General features: G+C 36.4%; 2 protein-coding genes and 1 long non-coding RNA gene across 8 annotated transcripts in view; 1 reads left to right on the forward strand and 2 right to left on the reverse strand.

Annotated features, from left to right (window-relative positions):
• Window positions 1–383: 383 nt before the first annotated feature.
• Window positions 384–11,050, forward strand: bcl7a (BAF chromatin remodeling complex subunit BCL7A). Of its 2 annotated transcripts, none has more exons than XM_074617358.1 (6): window positions 384–566; window positions 3,644–3,725; window positions 3,918–4,014; window positions 5,140–5,289; window positions 5,976–6,079; window positions 7,455–11,050. In XM_074617358.1, the coding sequence occupies exons 1-6, from the start codon at window positions 475–477 to the stop codon at window positions 7,527–7,529; spliced, it is 600 nt and encodes a 199-aa protein (XP_074473459.1). In that variant the 5' UTR covers window positions 384–474; the 3' UTR covers window positions 7,530–11,050. The 2 variants fall into 2 exon arrangements, with proteins under 2 accessions (XP_074473459.1, XP_074473460.1); XM_074617359.1 differs by lacking the exon at window positions 384–566 and adding an exon at window positions 1,064–1,201.
• A 4,436-nt stretch (window positions 11,051–15,486) lies between these two features.
• Window positions 15,487–19,350, reverse strand: part of clip1b (CAP-GLY domain containing linker protein 1b) — a 38,524-nt gene continuing 34,660 nt past the window's right edge. For 3 of the 5 annotated variants that reach the window (XM_074618815.1, XM_074618814.1, XM_074618812.1), the window contains 7 exons: window positions 18,980–19,025; window positions 18,681–18,724; window positions 16,827–16,929; window positions 16,572–16,737; window positions 16,439–16,491; window positions 16,223–16,365; window positions 15,754–16,125 (listed from right to left, as the gene is read on the reverse strand). In XM_074618815.1, coding sequence (XP_074474916.1) covers window positions 15,891–16,125; window positions 16,223–16,365; window positions 16,439–16,491; window positions 16,572–16,737; window positions 16,827–16,929; window positions 18,681–18,724; window positions 18,980–19,025 — 790 coding nt within the window. In that variant the 3' untranslated portion in view covers window positions 15,754–15,890. Of the gene's footprint in view, window positions 16,126–16,222; window positions 16,366–16,438; window positions 16,492–16,571; window positions 16,738–16,826; window positions 16,930–18,680; window positions 18,725–18,979; window positions 19,026–19,350 lie in introns of all 5 variants that reach the window. The other 2 variants (XM_074618816.1, XM_074618813.1) reach the window with 1 other exon arrangement.
• LOC141757895 (uncharacterized) lies at window positions 17,054–18,257 on the reverse strand. The gene is made up of 3 exons (XR_012591773.1): window positions 18,195–18,257; window positions 17,642–17,656; window positions 17,054–17,192 (listed from the first exon to the last, which is right to left on the reverse strand). It is a non-coding gene; the product is annotated as an uncharacterized LOC141757895 (long non-coding RNA).

Below are 19,350 nucleotides of genomic sequence, written 5' to 3' on the forward strand. Positions count from 1 at the left end.
CTAAAATCTTTGACTTTATTCTCGTAATATTACGACTTTTTTTCTCGTAAACTTCTGTCTTTACTCTCATAATATTACTACTTTTTTTCTCGTAAACTTATTTTTTTTTTCTCGTAAACTTCAGACTTTATTCTCGTAATATTACGACTTTCTTTCTCGTAAACTTATTTTTTTTTTCTCATAAACTTCTGTCTTTATTCTCATAATATTACTACTTTTTCTACCAAACTTGTAGTAGTTTTAAGTAGTTTTATTAGTATGAGAGCAGCCTCTTTGTTCTCCTGCACACACACACACACACAGCAGGGAGACGGATCTGTCTTCATAGTGCAGCTGCAGCCAGGCCTCCCTCCCTCCTCTCTCGGCTCTGCTCTATCAGTCCGCGCATGCGCAGTAGCTCCTCTGTGCGCTCTACTGTTTGCATTGTGTCTGAACTGCCGGCGAGCTTTAAAAAATATTATACCCACCGCGGCAATGTCGGGCAGGTCGGTCCGAGCTGAGACCCGGAGCAGGGCGAAAGATGACATCAAGAGGGTTATGGCCGCTATTGAGAAAGTACGAAAATGGTAAGAAGAAGGGGAAGAGAGGGGGGAGAAGAAAAAGAAGCGGGCTTCGTTATCTAACAACGAGGCTTGTTGGGGGAGGAGAAGGAAGAGGAGAGACTGGGGGTGAAAATGAAAGAAAAAAGGATGATTTTTTTTTGAGATTCACGGCAGATGTACTTACAGCTCAGGTGCACCGGGGCGCACTAGTGCCGGCTCAGCCTTACTGCTTCTTATATATATATAAATATATATATAACAACATGTAATTCTCCTCTCTCTTTACCAGCAAAAGGGTTGAACCCAGAAGCCATTTCGATGCAGTCACATGAAGCCATTGCTTGCTGCTGCTGCTTCTTCACGCTTGTTTTTGGAGCTCACAGGCGGTGTGTTTCTTTTTAGCACCGATAACTGTTGACTTGGAAACAATTCGACGACGGCGCGGAGGAGTTTAGTCCGTCTGGAGTTTTAAATTAAGCGCTTTGAGTCGCCCTTTAGGTCGGATAGAGACGGAGGCACGGTGGGGGGTTGGGAGAGAGGGGAAGTAGGCTAGTGCATGGCTGAACACGTAGTGACTCAGTTCTTAACGTTTTTTAACCGAAACAACACACTTTTATACACATTTTAACGGCTCAAATGGTGATAATGTGTTGTTTTAGGTGTGTAACCCCGCCCCCGGTGGAAAGATTTATATATATATATTTTAATCAGGTGATTTAATCAAACGTCCCCAGGTCAAAGTCAGAAGTTGGCAGTTTGAAAATAACGTTCATTTAACGGTCGTCTTTTTTAACGGTCGTCTTTTTTTAAAAATAAAACACATTGTGAATTTGAATTTTAACATTTTTATATATTTTATACTTTTTTATTTTTTGTTTTCTGTAAGCTAACACTGTAGGCTACTAAACCAGCCAAAAAGTTACTTCATACTGAATTTTTACATTTAACCAAGTACAGTAGCCTATTTAAGTACAATTTTAAGATATTAGTACTTTATTGGTTTTAAATTAACTTCTTTTCAGAGCTTAATATTGTACTTCTAACTCCTACATTTATACTAGTTTAGTAGCATTAATATTTAAGTACAATTTTAAGATATTTGTACTTTAATGGTTTTAAATTAACTTCTTTTCAGAGCTTAATATTGTACTCTTTACTCCTACATTTATACTAGTTTAGTAGCATAAATGTTAAATTAACGTTATTTCCAAACTAACAATGTGTTTTATTTTCAATTTTAAAAAGACAACCGTTAAATAACGTTAATTTAACGGTTGTCTTTTTAAAAATAAAACAGATTGTGAATCTGAATTTTAAGCTTTGGGGTACCAATATAGGCTACTATTTTATACGTTTTAATTATTTTTAATATATATATTTTTTTCTGTAAGCTAACACTGTATGCTACTAAAGTGTTACTTTATACTGATTTGTACATTTAACCAAGTACTGTAGCATACTTAAGTACAATTTTAAGATATTTGTACTTTATTGGTTTTAAATTAACTACTTTTCAGAGCTAAATATTGTACTTTTTACTTCTACATTTATACTAGTTTAGTAGCATAAATGTTAAATTGGCGTTATTTCCAAACTACCAATGTGTTTTATTTTCAATTTTAAAAAGACAACCGTTAAATTAACGTTATTTCTAAACCACCAAATAACGTAAATTTAACAGGTTGTCTTTTTAAAATTGAAAATAAAACACATTGTGAATCTGAATTTTAAGTTTTGGGCTACGAATATAGGCTACTAATTTATACGTTTTGATTATTTTTGATTTATTTTTTGTTTTCCGTAAGCTAACACTGTATGCTACTAAACTAGCTAAAAAGTTACTTTATACTGATTTGTAGATTATTAATACAAAATGTAAATACATTTTTTTTATAGATTAAGCCTCTCAGCAGTATACAAGTAGTTGAAAGAGTACTTATACTTTTGGTACTTTAAGTATGTTTTGATGCTGATACTTTTGTACTTTTACTTAAGTGACATTTTCAATGCAGAACTTTTACTTACTTTCTACTTAATACTGTAGTGTTAAGAGTTAAATATTGTACTTTCTACTCCACTACATTCCACTACATTTATTTTACAGCTGTAGTTAATTTGAGATTAAGATTGTACGTACAAAATACATGTTATGTTGTAGATTTATCTACACAACGTAAAAAAATAGTTAAAATTTGCTCCTTCAACCAACTAAATGCACCTTATACATTAATGTAGCAGTGATAATAATACAATAATATTATATCTGATAGTATAACACAAACTGAATTATGAGTACTTTTACTTTGATACTTTAAGTACATTTAGCTAATCATACTTGCATACTTTTACTTAAGTGACATTTTCAATGCATGACTTTTACTTTAATGTATTTTTATATTTTAATCTGTAATGAAAATATACGTTGGTTGCAGCCCTGATCGTTATTACTATGTTGATTTAATATCATATGTTATCTTATTGTCAAGTCTAGTGGGCCTATGTCTCTAAATCATAATTTTGGAGCTTTTTAAAAAAAGCAATTTTCTAACATTTTATAGACTGAAAAATTTCGGGCTGCAACTAACAAGTATTTTCAATATCGTTTAATGCCCCTATGATTTTTACAATTACTCGTTTCGGTCTATAAAATGTCAGAAAATGTTCCTAAAGCCCATGGTGATGTCTTTTTAAAAGTATTTTATCTGTTTTAGTGTGATTATATTGAGAGACATAATGAGCCTTTGGGAGTTTATGTATTGTTAACATCATGTGTTTCCTGCTGTGTTAATCACAATATTTTCCATTCACAGACAGATATTAAGTAATTTATTTCGCAAAAATGCCAAACACTCACCAGCTCCAGCCTCTAAAATATGATAATTTGCTGTTTCTTCTTTTATTTAAAATTTAATATCTTTGGGTTTTGGTCGGCCAAAACAAGTAATTTGACGATGTAATATTTGGCTCTGGGAAATTGAGATTTAACCATTGTGTTAACAACCACAAGGAGCTGCCTTCAGTTTTTTCTTTACATCATGTCAGTGTCTTCTTCTGTGGTGCCTCGGAGCCTTTGAGTCAGCTTGTTTTTCACTCTTGCACAGGGAGAAGAAATGGGTGACTGTTGGAGACACGTCCCTTCGCATCTACAAGTGGGTGCCAGTGACGGAGCCCAAATCAGATGATGTGAGTTCAGCCTCTATTAAGTGACATTCATTTTCATTAGCAGTAATCAACAAAACACATGTTTTCAACAGGTGCTTCATGTGAAACACTGAAGACAAAAGAACATTTTCAACCTTTATTTCAAGGGCGAAATATATATATATATATATATATTTTCCTATTGTGTCTGATCAATTTTTCTTCTCATTGTAGAAGAACAAAAATAAGAAGAAGGGTAAAGATGAGAAATACGGCTCAGAGTTGACGACTCCAGAGAACAGCTCCTCTCCAGGGATGATGGACATGCACGGTACGTACTGAAAGCCTTAATGGACACAGCTTCTGCTATTCTATATTTTTATTTATTGTCAACAAATCCCATGAAAAGACCAAAACAAAAAAATTGTTAGTTTGTTCTCTCATTACTTCCTGACTTCCGGTCTGTGGCTCTCCGCTCCAACACCATTTGGTTCCTACTGAAGATGTAAATCTTTAAAAACACAAATCTAAACTGAGTAATTTCCTAAAACAGCTGGTCACTCAAACAAACAGGAGGAAATAGGGGATTTGTTGAGGACTATTTTCAGTGGCGGATTAATCCACATTTGGTGCACACACAATACTTTGCTGGGAAAAAAACATCAATTCACCTAGGTATCACAATTTATTTATTTTTTTACAATTTTGAAATTGATTTTAATGCCAGAGTAGATATATTTGCTTCATTTGAGTCGTTGCGGAGGTAGAAGAAAATTACCGCTTTTATTGCTGTAGTCTGAGTAACGTGACGTCATATCCGCTCCGTATCCGTCAACCAAAACAAAGTAGAAAACGTTGGAGGGTCAGCGTGGATACGACCTGCACCCTCACATGTTAAATCCAGCGTGGTAAACACTACACATCCAGTAAAGGATGGAAACACTTTGGGTTGGATTAAATTAAATTAATAAGGGGTGAAATGCAATGGAAAAAATGTGCAGAAATAAATAAATGCAGAAATAAATTTAAATAAATGCAAAAATTAATAAATAAAACTTAGAAAATTATCGAAATAAATACATAAAAAAATAAAAGGGAAAATTAAACAGAATAGTAAATAGATAAGGGAGTTAATACAAAGATAAATGAATAAAGAAGCAAATTAAAACAGGAATATCAATTTATGTCACATTTTATCAATTAATTAATGGCTACATTAATTTTTAATATTATTTTTGCTACATTTAATGACATATTTATTTATTGAGTTTTTATATTGGCAGGTTCTGTCCTCTATAGTACCTGAGGGTTTTTATGCATCTTTATGAAAAATGACGCACTAATGTCATACTACTACTAATAATAATAATAATACTACTAGGTGTCTAAGATCAATGTTTGACAATCTCACAGTAACAAAAACCAACTAATGTGACTCTGTCTCTTTCTTTTCTAGATGACAACAGCAACCAGAGCTCCATCGCCGACTCATCCCCGGTGAAACAGGAAAACAGTTGTAGCACCAGTCCCGCCCCGGAGCCCACCGCCACGTCTCACCGCGAGAGCAGCGAGGCCAAGACTGACCAGAGCCCGGACAGCAAGAGGGGTGAGACACCAACACACTCACACAGCTAACATTACCAGAGAAAATGGCCATGACATTTTATCCTCACCAAAATGTAGCGCACGTTTTGAGCGTTATTTAACCTCCTAGTATGACATGGTTAATACCAATGGACTCATCAGGTTTTCTAGTTTCATATGATACCAGTATCTTCACTCTAGCTTTAGAACTGAGCTGCTACAACCTCTGAAACATCGATTGCGTTAATCCGTTAAAGAAATTAGTGGCGTTAAAACTAATTTGTGTTATTATCGCGTTAACTTTGACGGCCCTAGAAGTGATTTATCGATAATCAAAACATTTTCTTTGCTATCTTGGCCAGGTCTCCCTCTTCCTGGTTAAATACATAAATAAATAAGATCCTGAAACAATTAGTGGATAATTTGTCCTTTTTAATTGTTTCCAGTTTGATCAGTTTTTTTTTCTCCCATGTTGGTTAAACTAAACTGACCTTTAGTTTGAGTGTCAGCTGGGTGAAATGACTCCATGTTACTGTGCAGTTACTTCTCACCACCACACTGTGTCATTAAAGTGCCAGAGAACAAGCGTCCGCAGCTACACACATCACCTGTAATATTCTAATGTACATCGTTCAGTCCTCCTCTGTGTGTGTTTACTGCCAGATGAACAAATGTGTTCTGATTTGTTGACGTGTTAACAATCCTCAGGTAAGACCACCCCGTCATCAGAGACCTCAGAGAGAGCACAAAGTGCCAAGAGAGACAGTCTGTCCTCAGGGGAGAAGGACTCTTCAGACAGCAAAGCCACTCAGGTACAAACACCTCTTCAAACTACTTTTTTATAAGTTGCAAACAAAATCCTGCGCAAACTTGTGAAAGTGCATTTAATCGCGACGTTTCGGTGCTCAGACCTTCATCAGGCAAATGATTTGTTAACCAAGAGAAGCCATCTTAAATGGGGAGTGGCTGCAAGTGTGCAACCAATCAACAAATTACATACCTCACCTGCAATAGGAAAGCATAAGTACCAAACATCGATTAACTAGGGGTGGAAAAACAAATCAATTCACCTATGTATCGCAGGTTTTTTTACTGCCCACTGCCACTTTAAGTACAAGATCTTTTTTTTTTTAAAATTGATTCTTTAATGCCAGAATCGATATATTTCCTTCATTTGAGTCTATGTGGAGGTAGAAGGAAGTTACCGCTTTTATTGTCGTAGTCTGAGTAACATGATGTCATATCCGTTCTGTATCCGTCAACCAAAACAAACCGCAGCGAGCCGGAACGAGAAAGTAGAAAACGACGGAGGGTCTGCGTGGATACGACCTGCACCCTCACGTGTTAAATCCAGCGTGGTAACCACTACACATCCAGTAAAGGATGGAAACACTTTGGCTTTCACACATTGACAGGAAAAGCAGAGCTAGGCATCATGGCTAAAGCTGCATGCTAACATTATGGTATCACGGTAATCGCAGTAACGTGCGGTCGAGCCGGCCATAACTCTCATCTCCGTGGTCAAATGGGCCGACGCTACGACTGTAGAGCACCCAGATACTGACATTGATGTTAAATGCATTGAAACGGCCCCGATGGAGCTGACCATGGATGGATAAAGAGAACGGAGCTGACGGGAGAGCTAGAGACGTGTGTAGACACGTGTGACTAGTTTTCAAAATAAGGTGTTAACAAAGGGAACTATATATACAAAATACATATATAGAAATAAGATTGATTGGATTATATTCACCAGAAGTTAAAAACATTACATGTCCCTTATGAATTAAAAAGAAAATACCACTAATATGTGAGAGAAATGTCTTTATTCTTTGATTTTTGGGTTGCTGGAAATTTGTTTTATAAGTAATGCGTGACAATGACGGATATATTTGACTTCAGGACATCTCTGACTATATACATGCTGCTGAAAATCAAACACTTTTACTGTATTAATTTAGATATTTTCCAAAGTAAGTGTAGGATTCCACTTTTTCCCCGATGGTCTAGCGTTAAAAAAGATAACAAATCACAATAAATCGTAATATTGAATCACAATACATATCGACTCGGCACCCAAGTATCGTGATTGAATCGTCCCAGCCCTAGTGTATACTAGTTTTCACAAAAGGAAGTGTGTATTATTATTATTATTATTATTCATGTGTTGTTTGTGTTTCCTTGTAGGACCTAGAGGAGGAGGTCCCGCCCAGCAAGAAAAGCAAAGTGGAGTCCTCGTCTCAGGAGTTTGAGGAGAGTTAAATGTTTGGGGTCACTCCTCTCCTTCAACCTCCTCCCTCCCTCCCTCTGCACCTCCCTCCATTAACTCTAGATAATTTAGGGCTAATGGATGCACCGGCTCTCCTCTCACTACCCCCCCTCCCTCTTCTCAATACCAAAGGGAGAAAGGACGTCTCTCTTCCTCTTCCTCTTCCTCTTCCTCCTCCTCCTCCTCCTCCTAACACTCCTCTGCCACAGAGGGAGAATGGATATTACCTCTATTCGCTGGTCCCCTCCGTGCTTCCTTCCAGTTCTCCACACTTTTTCACTAATGCCAAAAGAAGCTCTGAACCCCCCCCATCCTCCGTGACCAGGGGCGGCGCCGTCAGCCGAGCCGAGCCGAGCCCAGCCACCGCCAGGCCAGACGACAAAACACTGACCTGCATCTGTGACTAAAAAGAGTTAACACTGGGGATCTGAGATTAGGACGAGGTTGATCCCGGGCGCTGCTCTGAGACCGCTTTGAAAACGTTTTACTGCTACTGGTTTAGCTCAGGATACCCACGAGGCTAACCTGGTCTCAGATCAGCGGCTTCGGGGGGAACCTCCACCCTAAGACCACGTCACTTCAATCCTCCCGATTCGCCTCCTGTTAGACTAATGTTCTATATTTGTTTAGGAAACGTTTAGGGTTTTTTTCTCAGGAGGGTCAATGCACTGTTATGGTATGTCACAATCGATCACAGATAGATTTGCTGCTGTAGTGGAAGTCTTTTTTCTCTATCCATGAAAAGTTCTCCATTCATTTTTTTTTAAAAGGTTTGTGGTTTGTGGTTTGTAGAAGAAGACGGTACCGGTCAAGATAAACTCTTGGATAAGTAGTGAAGACAGGTGTAGGTAGCGTAGATTATGAAGGTGTGCCTTGAGTTGCTACGATTAAATACACGTTTTAGGTCAAGCAGGTTTTGAATTACAATTTTGGTGCCATGTTTTGTTTTTGCCTTATAATCATCCCTAATTAGTATTATCCAATATTTATATTCAACTGCAACGCTTTTGTTTTCGTTTGAAGGGTAGTTCAACATTTTGGGAAATTTCTTTTGAGAGTTAGATGAGAGGATCGATACCACTCTCGTGTCTGTACGCTAGATATGAAGCTAGAGCCAGGAGATGGTTAGCTTAGCTTAGCATAAAGACTGGAAACAAAGGGAAACAGCTAGCCTGGCTCTGTCTAAATTAACCCCCCATAAAACAGCTTGTGTTCAGACTTGTGTTTTTATACGGATTAAACATACGAGACGTAATGTGTTAATTAGTGAGCTTTAAGGCCCAGACACACCAACCCGACATCTGGCACCAGCAGGCGGCGGTAGTCTGTATTCATCATTCAAAAAGGGGAAACGGGAAGAGCAAGGATAGGGGATATACAAGCCGTTGCTATGATACGTACAGGAAACAAAGCGGCGTCTGTTGACCATTTTCACACCCCTCTCACTCACCACTTAGCTTCATTCCAGATGTTCATGTCGCTGTGAAAATATCTGTGTATTGGAGTGATCAGATGAGATGCTGAACAGCCAATGAGAGTGATTTCTCTCCCCGACGGGCGCCGCCAAAAAAAAACTCCGACACGAGCACACTAAAGCCGACGGTGCAGGACACACCGCTAAAACTAGGCCGACAGACGCTCACCGACCGCCCCAAACTGTCCGTCGGCTTGATGCGTCAGGGCCTTTTAAAGGTGCTGGTAGGCAGATCTAGCTCACTAATTAACATGTTATATATTTGTTTAATTTATATAAAAAACAAAGTCTATAAATGACTAATTGTGGTTTTACATGATATGTGCCGGATTATTTCTTGGCCTGGAGGAAAATTTTGCGCTTTGTACCGATTGAACTAACGAGATGTAACGTGTTAATTAGTGAGCTTTTACTCAGCTGTTTCTCGTCTTGATGCTAAGCTAAGCTAATGAAATACGTAGAAGAAGGTCCGGACACCGAAGCTCCCTTTAAGTGCAATTTATCAGCACATTTTAGTATCTTAGTAGTTACTAAGATGTGCCAATAAATTGCACTTAAAGGGCGCTTCGGTGTCCGGACCTTCTTCTACGTCTTCTACTGGTCCGGCAACGGCCTACTGTGGTTTTGGATGTGCGTGACCATCTTACGTTGTTCGCTAAGCTAAGCTAACCATCTGGCTGTAGCCACAGAACGTATATAGATAGGAAGTGAAAGTCAATTGTTCGTTCCGTTGCAACGTCAGCGCCAAGCAGCAGAGCTACGCTTCCGCCATTTCGGACTGAAAGCGACTACCAGTAAAACGTCCTCCTACAAAGTGCCGTACTAAAGTAAAACAAAAATGTCTATCCTGTTGTCATATTTTACCGAAATGGCCTGTGTTGAACTATAACATTTTATAAATATTATACGCGTTTTCAGTCCAAAATGGCGGGTGTTGTCTGTACTTCATATTTACCGTACCGGCATGAAAGTGTTTTTTCCCCGAACTGTGGAACGATTCCTTTTAAAACAGTCGGAGGCTGGAATTTGAACACTACCCAGCAGAAGAACTTCAGTTTTATCTTCTGGACGTTTTAACATCTGCAAACCTCATAGATCAGATCTCCCGGTCGCTGGTCTGCGTCTACTTCAGGTGGCGTTTTTTTGTTGTTGTTGTTTTTCCTCCTGAAGTAGAAACCGACCAGTTACTGGGACTGGTTTTCCCGTCTGGTCCACACATCACGACTTCTCATCTCTGTGTATCACTACTTATCTACGACAGAAAGGTCCAGTCTTTTAGCTCAAGCGTTGGTTCTAATCCTCCTTCAAGGTGCTGTCTATTGGCTGAATCCATACACCACACGTGTGGCATCAAGCTCTCGGTTTTTGTGCAGATTTGTGCAATTTACTAGAACTTTATATCTATATATATACATATATATAGTGCGGATTCAGACCTGTGACCTCTAATGTACAACCTCACACATTAGTTTCATTAATATTTACTCGTGAAAATGGATTGAAATCAATTGAATCACTGCAAACCAATGACTTCATGACATAACAGGGGCTATAAGAAGTACTTTATGACGCAGAATTACTTGATCAGATTTCAGCAAATCAGCATTCACATGGATGGAGAGAAAAGAAATAAAAATAATTGTCTCAGTTTAGAGGATGGATTAGCATATACCTCATTCCCAGTCCAGCAGCGCTGGAACTTAAAATGCTATTGTATTGACATTAACAGTTATAAACAGCATTATGTACACTCAGTTTAAAAACAAAAAAGATCTCACTTATGTTGTAGCTTTCACCTGATTGAGCCGATTGCTTATAGTTTGCTCATAACTGTGTTTAAAAAAAAAAAGAAGAAAAAAAAAAGCTGTGAGATATAAAATCTTGTTTGTTGGTTTTTTTTTTTTTTTCTTGGGACCATTTTTGTTTCACTTTAGATCTTGTACAGATTTATGGTTTGGTTTGACTTATTTATTCCATCAGTAGTGCTTGGTTTTTATCATGTCCAATGGTTTTGTTTTCTTAATAAAATTCACAAAAGTTGTTGTTTGTGTTCCGTGTTGTACAGTCTGCAGTACAGGATACTGTTACAGTACTTCTTAAAGTACTTGTTGTGGTTTGGAGTCAGTATGTGTCTCCAACAACGCTCATTAAATATGTATAAAAACGAAAGTCCTGCAAGTAAAAAAAATAAATAAGATAAAATAGTGTAGAAGTTAAAAAATAGGAATAAAATATAACATTAATTTTAAATAATGTAGTACTAATGTGTAATAATATATACTTGTGACAGACAGGTGTACAGTTATTGCAAAACCAATATAAAAAGGAATGTAGTAAATGTATATACATGTATGTATGTATATATATACATACTGTATATAGGTACATATATACAAATATATATGTATAAACATATATATTTGTATATATATTGAATAAACCAATATAAACAGGAATGTAGTAAATGTATATACAGTATGTATATATATACATACTGTATATGTATTTGTGTATATAAATACATATATATACAAATATATATGTATACATGTATATTCGTATATATATTGAATAAACCAATATAAACGGGAATGTAGTAAATGTATATGCATAATGAGAAGTAATAAATATACATATATTATATGTATATATATGTACACACATATATACATGTATATATATATATACTGTATATATACACATACACACATATATACGTACATATACTATATATATATATATACACACACGTTTACATATAAACTACACACACACACATATATATATATATATACATATACAGTATATACTGTATACTACTACAACTATACAATACTATATCAGTACTACTATTTAAACTATCTGCAACCTCGCCGCTAGATGGCGCCAAATGCTACACACTTCACCTTTAAATACAATTTTCAATGCAGGACTTTTACTTTATAAGTATTTTTACACTGGTATTCCTACTTTTACTTGAGTACTTGTACTACTGCTGCTATAAAGTGAAAACAACATGAACACAAGCTTGTTTTTTCGTAGTATTTCTATTGGACTGTTCAGGAGTATACAGTACATAGAAAACAGTGACATTTTACACCACGTCAACATCTGTAAAATAGTTTAGAAACCATTTCTAGATGAAACAGTTACATATATAAAACATGACACTGATAATTAGACGCATCACTTATAAAGTACACAATGTTTTAGAGTCTATACAAATGGGCTTTGTTTTTTGTTCTCCTTATACAATGTCAGTCTTATCAACAGGGCAGAAAAATAAAATGTAGTACACATAATAAAAGCTATCTTTTGTCTCATGGCACTGTGTACACATTTATCAGAAGGAAGCCTCTGATTAGTATTTACAAGGACTCGTGTCAATGGTTAGTCACATAAATGTATTATATAATACACCGTTACACTGGAAGATTCAATATGATCCAAAATTGTACTTTAAGAACAAGATGAGATGTCGCTATACAGGGATCATTTAAAGGAATAGTTCGACATTTTGGGAAATACGCTTGTTTGTGCTTTCTGACAGAGTTAGATGAGATGACTGATACCACTAATATCTGTCCGTTAAAGGAGTAATACGTAGATTTTATCACTAATATCTGTCCGTTAAAGGAGTATTACGCAGATTTTACCACTAATATGTCTGTTAAAGGAGTATTACGCAGATTTTACCACTAATATCTGTCCGTTAAAGGAGTAATAAGCAGATTTTACCACTAATATCTGTCCGTTAAAGGAGTAATAAGCAGATTTTACCACTAATATCTGTCCGTTAAAGGAGTAATAAGCAGATTTTACCACTAATATCTGTCCGTTAAAGGAGTAATAAGCAGATTTTACCACTAATATCTGTCCGTTAAAGGAGTAATAAGCAGATTTTACCACTAATATCTGTCCGTTAAAGGAGTAATACGCAGATTTTCTCTCTAAATCTCTCTAAAAAAGCATATTTCCCAAAAGTGTTGGACGTTATCTTTAAAGAGGGCGGTATGAAATGGCACAGCACACAGAATAACCTGCACTGACCTTCACCATTAAAATCACTTTAGTTTAGAATCATAAAGTTAAAGCGCTGTTTGTTTTTCTGCTGAATCTTTAAAGTGGACAGTGCAAAAAACGTTAGTTAGTCGAGGCTTCACCTGGCAGGTGTTCATCCTGTAACATGAGGCAGATGCATTTCAAAAGCCCACCTATACTACAGTAGTCCGAGTTCAGACTATACACCTTTAAATCAGTGCTAGCTTGTGTCCCTGTAGGAATATCACCGGTTAGTGAAAGATCAGACAATAAATAACATCATCAACTACGACCAATCCTCGTTCAGTGGAACTATTGGAGGATATAAAACCTGTATGATGATCTATGGAAAAGTGATGTTTAGTAGCTGCTCTGGAGCTTTTCACTGCAAAGTACATGAACTTTAAATCTCTAATCTTTTACGCCTTAAAGTGCTCAGAAAAAGTTTAACCTAAATTTCTTGGGACTTTCTGCTGATGAAGGTATTGTGATTATGACGAAAGCTCCAGAACAACTACTAAATGGACCCTTCATACAAAAAGAAGTAAACAAATGAACTGACCTTTTATGTGTAAAAACTGTGGAGTGTCCCTTTAAGTCAAGGTCCACTTACTAGGTAAGTACTTTTCTGCAGTCTACATGGTCTTCATCAGCAGATGGAGCAAAGACAACTCTTTAAACTCCATCCACTGAGGAGGACAGTGAGATGCAGTTGAAAGCTCTGGAATGAAGTTACAAAGTAGTACTGGTTTTCCATAGATCAACATTCAGGTTGATTATGACGGAGTATTAGGGCCACTGAATAAAGTCCAATAATAAATGAGCTCAATTAAAAAAAAAATCGCAATATTTCATTTATAGAATATTTTGGAATAGTAAAAAAAAAATCAACAATGATGTCGGATTATTTAAAAAATAAAAAGAGAATTAAGTCATAATATTTCAAGATTAAAGTTTAAAAAAAGTGCAAATATTTTGTTGTATGAGTGTCAAAATACTTTAAGAATAAAGTCGTAATATTACGATAATAACGTTGTTATATTTCAGGAATAATGTCATTTTTTGAGAGAAAAGTCATAATCTTTCATAAATAAAGTTGCATATTTCAAGAATTAAGTAAAAAAAAAAATTAAAATAAGGCATAATAATTTGAGAATAAAGTAATATTTTGAGAATAAAGTAATATTTTGAGAATAAAGTTGTCATATTACGAGAATAAAGTTGTTTTATTTCCGGAATAACATCATAATATTGACAGAAAAGTCATAATATTTCAAGAATAAAGTTGCAGTATTTCAAGAATTAAGTCAAAACATTTTGATAAATCAGAATAATTGAGAATTAAGTTTCAATATTTTCAAGAATTAAGTTGAAACATTTTTAAAACAAATCATAATATTTTGAGAATAAAGTTGTAATATTTCAAGAATTGTCATAACATTTTGATATCATCATATTATTAATAATAATATAATTATAATATAATAATAATATAATTAATAATATTAATACATCATAATATTTTGAGAATTAAGTTGTAATATTAGAGAATTAAGTCATAAAATCTTGAAAATAAGTCATAATATTTTGAGAATAAAGTAATATTTCGAGTTATAAAGTTGTAATATTTAGAGAAAAGGCTGATTAAAGGCTACGTCATGGCATAAATATGAAATAAAAAGCAACTGTACGGTTTATATGGACGATGTCAGGAAAGCTAAAACATGTAAATATTTAATTTTCCATGAAACGGCTTCGACTAAACCCTGAAATATTCGGTGTTGTCTCAGTTTGCTAACTTTGTTTAAAAAGCCTGGAAAAGAAGGCGAAGATGGAGAATTGAATTCATTTGATTTCTACATTTAATATTTAGTAAATGTTTTTGTCAATGATTTATGAATTTTTTTTGTAGATTGTGAAGGTCTGAATATAATATAATCCAAAAATAATATAAGTTGTTTCACTGCTTTTTTTTTGTGGAATTTTTTAAAATTTTATTTCTTAAAATATCGGGTGGCTGGTTAGCTCAGTCGGTAGAGCGAGCGCAGAACGCATATATCGCCAAGGCTCAGTCCTAGCAGCGGTGGACCCGGGTTCGAATCCGGCCTGTGGTCCTTTCCGCATGTCATTTCTCTCTCTCCCCCTTTCCAACACTCTATCCACTGTCTTATCAATAAATGCTTAAAAATGCCCCCAAAAAATAACTTAAAAAATCACAACTTTTTCCCTCTAAATTGTACAAATTTTTTCTCAAAATATTACGTCTTACTTCTTGAAAACGTATTTTTTCCTGACAGTGGCCCTGAGACTCCGTCGATGGAAGTAAAATATTCCTAAACATTAAAGAATTAGTGAACCGTTTGACGTGGCAGTATATCTCTCTCTGATTGGTTTGCAGCCGTACAGACTTGAGGAATGTAGAGTCGGAGAGGTGCTTCATTTTCCCTTCACTTTTCAACTGTGCTTCATTAAAAGTTGCATCGTTTTTTTCCGCTAGATAACAAATAAAGCCCAAAAGACAACACTTACTGTTATTTTAGAAACAAACTTAAAACACGTTAAAAACGACGAGTGCAGAGGACGGATTCCTTTTTGTTATAAACATCAATATTGCACCAAAGCAGCATATTTGGACGAGCATTCTGCATTATCTTTACAGAGTAAAGGATTCAGATCAGGACGGTGGCTACCAGTGATATGCATAAATACAGTATAAAAATACAATATGGAAAAAATCTGAAGGGATTTTAGTCGGGCTGGATTGCGGGAGAGTAAAAGGTGTGTTTAAGGGGAAAGAGAAGGATTTAAAATGCAGGTACGGAGTTTGTTTTTGGAGCTACTAGAAGGTCTGGTCATCGTTGCAGGAGTCGGTGGCGTGTCCGAAGGCCTCGCAGATGTCGCAGTAGGGCCTCTCGTCGGCCGGGTTACCGTGATAGGTGGTGTGAGGTACGGAGTCGGGGCTCTGGGCCTGAGTGGGACAGTCCTCTGTGTCGTGGAGGTCAAAGCAGTCGCAGATGTCGCAGAATAGACGTGGAGTCGCCTTCTTTTCCCGCTTTGACACACCTTCAACAAACCTGGGACAGAGAAAAGAGTATTATGTGTGATATCTCCGGCGTGATACATAAACAAAGAAAAGCACTGTATATTTCTCTTATTTGATATATTTCTTACCCATCAGTCCCGTCGTTGCCGTTAAACTCAGCCAGAGCGAGCTTCTTCAGTTTGATCTTCAGCTCCTCGTTCTTCCGCTGCAGATCCACGATCACGCTGTTCAGGAAGTTGATCTGACGGAGACGAATGGAGACACAGATCACCTTCATGCGGGTTAGGTTTAATAAGTCAAATCATAATAAGTAAAGAGAATAGCTCTGTCCTGGCGGTCTTTACCTGCCCCTCAGCAAACTCCTTCTCTTCTCTCAGCTGCTCCAGAGCTGCATCGCCTGCAGAGAGAAGCATCAGGTTGACAAAAAGAAAAAATCTCCTCATCCAGAAAAAGCACACCAAATCATCGTGTCCTCACCTGAAGGCGGAGCGTCCCTGTCTTCTCCCTCCGACGCCTGCGTTCCCATGAGCCTTTGCTCCAGACTACGAACGCGGCTCTGCAGGTGAGCTTTGTCTCTGTCCAACGTCTCCACGGCCGACTGCAGCGTCTTGGCCATGGCGTTTTCTCCCCGTAGCACGGCGATCTGCGGCGACAGAGCAAACGGATGAATCCCTCGCACAGCTCAGAAAACACAGAGTGATGTTTAAAAGACATGTTGTCGTGTGTGAGCACCTCGTTCCTCAGAGTTTCCAGTTCCCGGTCTCTGTCTGAGATTAAGGCTCCAGGGGATTTCTGGAAGTTTGTTTCGCCCTCCGTTTCCTGATTAGAGGTTTCTCTGTAGATTGAATGGAGAGTGAGGACTGAGGTCAAAAACCAAATGTTTATCAAGTGAAATCATGGACAGAAATCAGCATTTCATTCAGAATGACCTCTTTGCATACTTCATTTCATTTAGTTTGATTTCAATCTTAATGTTGTGGTTGTAGCTGACAGATGTAAATACAGCAGTTTCCTATCAATTAAAATAAATAGTTTTTTTTCAGAATTAGAGCATTAATAATACAGACATTTAGGCCATTTATTACTTTTTCTGTTTTACTTATGGAAAAAAACGCGAATTTGTTTTAACGCCACAAATTTCTTTATCGCATTAACACAACTTGTGATTTTTAGGTTGTAGCGGCTCAGTTTCAAAGCTTGACCTCTGACCTCCAGATCAGTGAATTAGGTTCTATGGGTACCCACGAGTCTCCCCTTTACAGACATGCCCACTTTATGATAATAACATGCAGTTTGGGGCAAGTCATAGTCAAGTCAGCACACTGACACACACTTTTTTCTAGACTTTTTTTCATACATTTTTTTTTACAGACATTTTTTCAGACTTTTTTTTTACGGACATTTTTTTTCCCAACATTTTTTCAGATTTTTTTTTTACGGACATTTTTTCAGACTTTTTATTTACGGACATTTTTTCAGACTTTTCTTTTTAACGGAAACTTTTTCAGACTTTTTTTTCTCAACATTTTTCAGACTTTTTTTTTAACGGACATTTTTTCAGACTTTTTTTTCTCAACATTTTTCAGACTTTTTTTTTAACGGACATTTTTTCAGACTTTTTATTTACGGACATTTTTTCAGACTTTTTTTCCCCAACATTTTTTCAGATTTTTTTTTTACGGACATTTTTTCAGACTTTTTATTTACGGACATTTTTTCAGACTTTTTTTCCCCAAAATTTTTCAGACTTTTTTTTTACGGACATTTTTTCCCGAACATTTTTTCAGATTTTTTTTTTACGGACATTTTTTCAGACTTTTCTTTTTAACGGAAACTTTTTCAGACTTTTTTTTCTCAACATTTTTCAGACTTTTTTTTTAACGGATATTTTTTCAGACTTTTTTTTCCCCAACATTTTTTCAGATTTTTATTTTTACGGACATTTTTTCAGACTTTTTTTCCCAACATTTTTCAGACTTTTTTTTTACGGACATTTTTTCCCGAACATTTTTTCAGATTTTTTTTTTACGGACATTTTTTCAGACTTTTCTTTTTAACGGAAACTTTTTCAGACTTTTTTTTTCTCAACATTTTTCAGACTTTTTTTTTAACGGACATTTTTTCAGACTTTTTTTTCCCCAACATTTTTTCAGATTTTTATTTTTACGGACATTTTTTCAGTCTTTTTTTTCCCAACATTTTTCAGACTTTTTTTTTACGGACATTTTTTCAGACTTTTTTTCCCAACATTTTTTCAGACCCCTTTGAAAATGGACATGACAGTTTTCCCTCGCCAAAATTGAACGTGATTTTAGAGCGTTATTTAACCTCCTTCATGACAAGCTAGTATGACATGGTTGGCACCGATGGATTCATCAGGTTTATAGTTTACTATGATATCTTCACTCTAGCTTTAAAACTGAGCCCGCTACAATAACATAACTGACTGTCAATTAATAGGGATCTATGATTATCAATTAAATCACACATGCACAACTAAAAGTGACTTTCTTTGCAGCTTACATCAGAGCGTGTTAACGTCTAAAGAGTACGTAGATGTATGGAGCAGATTTCCTAGTTTCTTACCTGGTCTTCATGTCTGGCTGTTGACTGTTACGCTCCTCATTGTGCTGAGAAGCAAACACACACACACACACACACACACAGATATAGGAGGCATGTAAATAGAAGCTAAACCCGTCTGAGCTTTAAGAGTTCAGTGTCACAGCAGGAAGTAAATCCTCGCTACGCCAAAACCTATTAATCAAATCACCGTTTCTGACTTAACAAACCCTGATCGATATAGCAGGATGAAGCTGAAGGGAATTGTTTATATTATAGTAATAATAATAATAATAATAAAGATGTTTTGTAAAGGTCAGTACCTCCTCAAGATGCTGAGACTTCTGGGACGCCAGCTTCAGCTCCTCACTGAGAGGGAAGAGGAAGAAAGGAGAGGTGAGACACTTAAAGGCGGTACAGTCTGTGATGTATCTGTGTCACCATCACTGCTGTGTGCTTAAACCAGATGTGTTCACATCTGTTAAACATGAACACACTCACATAAACCCACAAGAAGAACTGAATGATTTGGGGTTTCTCGTAATATTACAACTTTTGTCTCGTAAAGTTATGACTTTATTTTTGTTATATTGCGACTTTTTTTCTCGTATTATGACTTTATTCTCAAATTTTCAGATCCCCCCCCCCCCCCCCCCCCTTTTTGATAGTAAAGGTTGCTGACCCCTGTTATAAA

This window comes from Sebastes fasciatus, chromosome 19 (genome assembly GCF_043250625.1).
Source record: "Sebastes fasciatus isolate fSebFas1 chromosome 19, fSebFas1.pri, whole genome shotgun sequence".
NCBI lineage: Eukaryota > Metazoa > Chordata > Actinopteri > Perciformes > Sebastidae > Sebastes > Sebastes fasciatus.